General features: G+C 39.8%; 1 protein-coding gene across 1 annotated transcript; it reads left to right on the top strand.

The window, feature by feature from the left end:
- The first annotated feature begins 1,087 nt into the window (after positions 1 to 1,087).
- On the top strand, positions 1,088 to 5,458 carry LOC119491738 (extracellular calcium-sensing receptor-like). The gene is made up of 9 exons (XM_037775939.1): positions 1,088 to 1,212; positions 1,501 to 1,795; positions 1,924 to 2,010; positions 2,147 to 2,416; positions 2,578 to 2,784; positions 3,377 to 3,652; positions 4,017 to 4,241; positions 4,346 to 4,469; positions 4,548 to 5,458. Exons 1-9 carry the CDS (start codon positions 1,103 to 1,105, stop codon positions 5,456 to 5,458), a joined length of 2,505 nt encoding a protein of 834 aa, XP_037631867.1. The 5' UTR covers positions 1,088 to 1,102.
- Positions 5,459 to 6,000: the final 542 nt, after the last annotated feature.

Genomic DNA, 6,000 nt, shown 5'->3' with positions numbered 1-6,000 from the left:
TGGAAATCAACACACATAACTAGAAACACCAAGTTAAAGTTATACAACAGCTGTGTACTATCTGTACTTCTATATGGTGCTGAGTGCTGGAGAATGACTGAAAAAGACATAGGCAAGCTTTCTAGCTTTCACAATACCCGCCTCAGAAAGATCATGAGGATATTCTGGCCTAGAAAGATCACAAACCATGAACTACACCAAATGACAGGGTGCTTGGACATGGAAACAATATTGATAAGAAGAAGATGGAGATGTCTTGGACATGTATTAAGGAAACTATCTGATGACATGACAAAAGTGGCATTGCGTTGGACACCGGAGGGAAAACGCAAAAGAGGGAGGCCCAAAACAACCTGGAGGCGAACCATCGAAGGAGAAATGAAGATGAGAGGATACAGCTGGAACAGCATTGAGAAGAAAGCAAACAACAGAGATGAGTGGAGATCCTTAGTCCTTGCCCTATGTGCCACTAGGCGCAACAAGGACTAAGTAAGTAAGTAATCATATCTAATACCTGCCAAATTACTATGGGTGCCAGCCAAATACAATAACTATCCGTCAAACAAACACAGAGCAAGGGAAGATGTAATATTTCACTGAGTGTCTTGGTATACTGCTACCATCTAGTGGACATACTCTGGGCTAATTTGAGAATTTGGAGTGTTTAATTCGGTATGCTTATCACACTACAAATCAAATACAAATTGCAGTAGACATCAATCACAGCGGTCATCCACAACTTCAATTTGGGTTGGAAAGGTTGCTAAAATTGCCTTGGTGAGATGTAATTAAAAGTGAACAAATTAATTCCAACTCAATACAATACCAATCTCAAATGAAATACATATTAGGCCCTGCCCTTACTTTTGCCTATGCGCTGATGGGTGGAGTGCAGGATTAAACAATGCTACAAGTCAATAAAAGGGGTTGACACTGAGTCAAAAAAGGAGTAAACAGGAGGAAAGCCATGTGGGCATTTTTAGACATCAACCTCCTCATGCTCATGTACTCTGTGTTGTTGTATTCCTGCTTTTCTTCTGCTGTGCCCTCCCCTCTCCATTCCACCTCCTGCCGGTTACAGGGACAGTTTCCTCTAAATGGGATGCACAGGGCTGGAGATGTGGTTCTGGGAGGGTTGTTTAACATCCACTTCTTTTCTGTTTTTCCTGACCTGTCTTTTACTTCAGAGCCACAACAGCCAACCTGCCACAGGTCAGTATTTCAGGGAAACAACAAAATGCAGAAACTGGAAGAAGCCAATCCCATTCGTAAAATGTATTTTATATGATAAGATATTACCCGGTCAGAATTACATTGTGTATTCATGCCATTTTAGACATATCACTTGTCTCCTCTATTTTCTTTTAATCAAGTATTGTAATAATTGTTGTTATTCAACTGGCTTAATTGTTTGCAACATCTGTAATTGTGCAATGCATTCATATCAGCACAGTGAGCGGTATCATGTTGTATTTTCCAAGAATGGTATTTTTGTGTTAGTTTTAATATTCTAGGATTCAGACAGGCCCAGACCATGGCCTTTGCTATTGATGAGATCAACAGAAACTCCAACCTGCTACCTAATGTGACTCTGGGATACAGTCTTAATGACAACTGCCAACACCTAGGAATTGGATTCCGTGCAGCGTTGTCATTAGCCAGTGGTCAAAAGGAGCAGTTTATAGTGGACAAGACCTGTGTAGGAACCCCTCCAGTCCTTGGAATTGTGGGTGATACTTTCTCTAGAGGTTCTATTGCCATCTCCGCTGTCTTAAATTTGTACAGATTACCTATGGTAAGTTTTGCGCCATGATTCTTTTATAGTATTTTAATTTTAAATGCAATGTCAATTGTAAACATTGGACTAATCAGCCGATGAAGGATTTGAATGTTTTTAGGATGTACAGTCTGTGTCTTTCACAGGTGAGTTATTTTGCCACATGTTCGTGCCTGAGTGACCGGCAAAAGTTTCCATCCTTCTTTAGGACGATTCCAAGTGATGCTTTCCAGGTGACCACAAATTAATAATGCATAGAAATAAAGCATGTGCACTAAAACATTCCTTTGAAATAACCTGTTTAGAAGGTTCCCCACTGAAAGATTATTCTTGCCTGTGCATTAATCCCTCCAATCTGTATTTACTTAGGTACGTGCTATGATTCAGATTCTCAGGCGCTTTGGCTGGACTTGGGCAGGTCTGCTGGTCAGTGATGATGATTATGGACTCCACGCTGCACGATCCTTCCAATCTGATCTGGCTCAGTCTGGTGGAGGGTGTCTGGCCTATTTAGAAGTTTTGTCCTGGGACAAAGACGCAGCGGAACTAAGGAGAATTGTGGATTTGATGAGGAAATCTACAGCTCGTGTGGTCATTGTCTTTGCACTTCAGAGTCACATGATTAACCTCATGGAAGAGGTTGGGCTTGAATTACACCTTAATTATAAATTTATATAATTTGACAACTTAATGTTTTGATTCTCTGAAATAATAGGGTTTTCCATTTGTGTGAATGAGACAGGCAATCAATTGTGTCATGACTGTATGAATTTATATATTTTATATAATGCAATGCACAGGTGGTGAGGCAGAATGTGACAGGCCTGCAGTGGATGGCCAGTGAAGCCTGGACTGCAGCTACTGTGCTCCAAACCCCCCACTTCATGCCGTACCTGAGTGGCACACTGGGCATTGCCATCCGTCGAGGAGAAATACCAGGACTCAGGGACTTCCTATTAAATATACGTCCTGATATACAACACAACAACAGCCATGGAAATAACACGGTGAGTTTAAGTGGAGACACCTCAGGTGTATAGGTTGAAACTGAAATGTTATGTTTAAATCTGAACATTGGATAAAGCTAAATTCAAAATGATTGTTTCATTTTGTTGATATATTACAGTCAAAGGTTTTTCAAAACTCAATTTGAGAAAACGGCAAATTCAATACATTTTGAAGACACTCCTGGTGAATTGGGATAAAAATCTAAGCTATCACCATGAAACTTCCCCAGCTGATTACTTAAACTAAGACAATTAATTTTTGTATTACAAGTTTTCTGAAATGTTATGTTTAAATATTCAAATAAGGCATTATCTAATGAAAACTTTTGGAGAATTTAGGATAAATCTACAGACAGATATAGACAAAGTGTAGTAAAATAATCACCTATATTGGATATTTTCTTTCCACTAGTCTGAAAGAAAACATGTTATGGAAGCAAAAGAGCCCACAATTTCAAAATTGACCAGTTCATGAAAAACAATGTTTTTACCTGTAGTGTCTCACCTTAACCTTGCAATCCGATCAGGTATTTGTAAGAACAATACAGTATATTGTCATCATTTATAACAGACAGTTTTTAATACATTTCAGGTAAATCAGTTTTGGGAACACACATTTCAGTGCAGATTTGCACCACCTCCAGCAGGTTGGGTGGAGGCTGGGGGAGAACTATGCACTGGACAGGAAGATCTAGAGAGTGTGGAGACTGAGTTCTTGGACATTTCAAACCTCAGGCCAGAGTATAATGTGTACAAGGCTGTGTATGCTCTGGCGTATGCTCTTGATGACATGCTGCACTGTGTGCCGGGGAGAGGGCCTTTCAGCGGACACAGCTGTGCCAGTTTGCAAAGACTGGAGCTATGGCAGGTAGGATATCAGTTTACACTCCACTGGTTCATGTGACTAAATCCTATGCTATTTTCTGGAGTAACATTTACGTTATATGATTAAATACAAAGCAATGAGATTACTAATCTTAAAGTGCAGAGCAGATAGCTGAAAGGATTTTCCTTACTGCTGGGTGACAGCAGTGGATAACATTTTCAGGTCAGAGACAAAAATGTCTTGTCTCTGGGTATACGGTAATATATTCACTTTAAAGGAAATGCTTTGTTGGAAATGTTAATGTCTTCATATGTTCGTAGGTGCAGTATACAATTTGATTATTGAATACTATGTACCGCGGTGCTCACCATGGTCATATAGATTTTTTTTTTTAATCGGTTCTTAGCTTGTGTATTACTTGGAAAAGGTCAACTTCACCACACCATTTGGTGATCAAGTGTCATTTGATGAGAATGGTGATGCCTTACCAATATATGATATCATGAACTGGCTGTGGCTCCCTGATGGAGGAACTAAAGTTGAGAATGTGGGCGAGGTCAAAGAGTCAGCCAAAGGTGAAAAACTCACACTTGATGAAAACAAAATCTTCTGGAACTTTGACTCCAAACAGGTTATTTCTGCTCTTTCAGACACCTATTTTATGTCCCATGAATGAGTCATTATAGCAATGTAGAATTAGCGTAAATTAACAGATATTTATTTTTCCTCTGACAGCCACCCCGGTCAGTGTGCAGTGAGAGCTGTCCTCCAGGTACCCGCATGGCCAGAAAGAAGGGGCAACCTGAGTGCTGTTTTGACTGTATCCCTTGTTCTGAGGGAAAGATCAGCAATGAGACTGGTTGGTATTCAGTTTGAAATATTGCAGTTTGGAGATATAATTTAAGCATGTATCTCAGCAACTCCTCTGTTTTCTTAGACTCCATGGATTGCACTAGTTGTCCGGAGGACTTCTGGTCCAGCTCCCAGCGTGACCACTGTGTTCCTAAGAAAACAGAGTTCCTCTCCTATCAAGAGCCTCTAGGTATATGCCTGACAGCCACCACATTGGTGGGAACCTTTATCTGTGCTGTTGTCCTGGGCATATTCATCTATCATCGCAGCACCCCCATAGTACGCGCCAACAATTCAGAACTGAGTTTCCATCTATTGATATCACTTAAATTATGTTTCCTCTGCTCAATGTTGTTTATCGGCCGTCCCAGGATGTGGACATGCCAGCTGAGACATGCAGCATTTGGGATCAGTTTTGTACTTTGTGTCTCATGCATCCTGGTGAAAACCATGGTGGTTCTGGCTGTGTTCAAGGCCTCCAAACCAGGAGGAGGAGCCAGTCTCAAGTGGTTTGGTGCTGTGCAGCAGAGAGGGACAGTTATGGTTCTTACTTCTATTCAGGCAGCAATCTGCACTGCTTGGCTTGTCTCTGCTTCACCAGCTCCTCATAAAAATACTCAATACCACAATGACAAGATAGTTTATGAGTGTGTAGTCGGATCCACAGTTGGTTTTGCAGTGTTACTGGGTTACATTGGCTTACTGGCTATCCTCAGCTTCCTACTAGCATTCATGGCGAGGAATCTTCCAGACAACTTCAATGAAGCCAAGTTCATCACTTTCAGCATGCTGATCTTCTGTGCTGTGTGGGTAGCATTTGTCCCCGCTTATATTAGTTCACCAGGCAAATATGCAGATGCAGTGGAGGTATTTGCCATCCTGGCCTCCAGTTTTGGTCTCTTGGTGGCACTGTTTGGACCCAAATGTTACATAATTCTGCTGAGACCAGAGAGGAATACAAAGAAAGCAATCATGGGTCGGGGCATTGAGTCATAAAACATTCAGACAGAATTAATACTTTTTCTCTATACAAAACAAACATAAAGGAAGAAAAATATGTTTGTAGTAATAGCAATGTTATTAGTAATTGAGAAAGTAGGCTGATGACAAATAACTTGGATCATCTAGCGTTATTGCATAGAGCAGATTAATCATCAATCAAAAAAAATCTATAAAAATATGTATCTATAATTAATAACCCAAAATGATTAGTCATAAACCCATGAATTATGGTAAAATATGAAGGATAGTGGTGACACTCTGCTTCAAATATCACACACACTTAGTTTTAATATCAGAATTTACCTTGGTGCCACCCAATTTTATAAAAAAACAAGAATCAAATTCTTTATAAAATCAAATGTTTATTTGACTAACTACATGACTAATCTATTAAGTGAGGATAAATGAATAAATGATAAACAAAAGGAAAAAGGAATAAATTGAATAAAGGACAAATGAAGGAATACAGTGAATACAATGATGAATATTTATGGATAGAAACCAATTAAATGTGACCAAGTAAATTCAGTGACTGA

The sequence above is a fragment of the Sebastes umbrosus genome, chromosome 7, assembly GCF_015220745.1.
Source record: "Sebastes umbrosus isolate fSebUmb1 chromosome 7, fSebUmb1.pri, whole genome shotgun sequence".
Classification (NCBI taxonomy): domain Eukaryota; kingdom Metazoa; phylum Chordata; class Actinopteri; order Perciformes; family Sebastidae; genus Sebastes; species Sebastes umbrosus.
The sequence above is the reverse complement of the archived record's forward strand: the minus strand, read 5'-3'. Positions and strand labels throughout refer to the sequence as shown.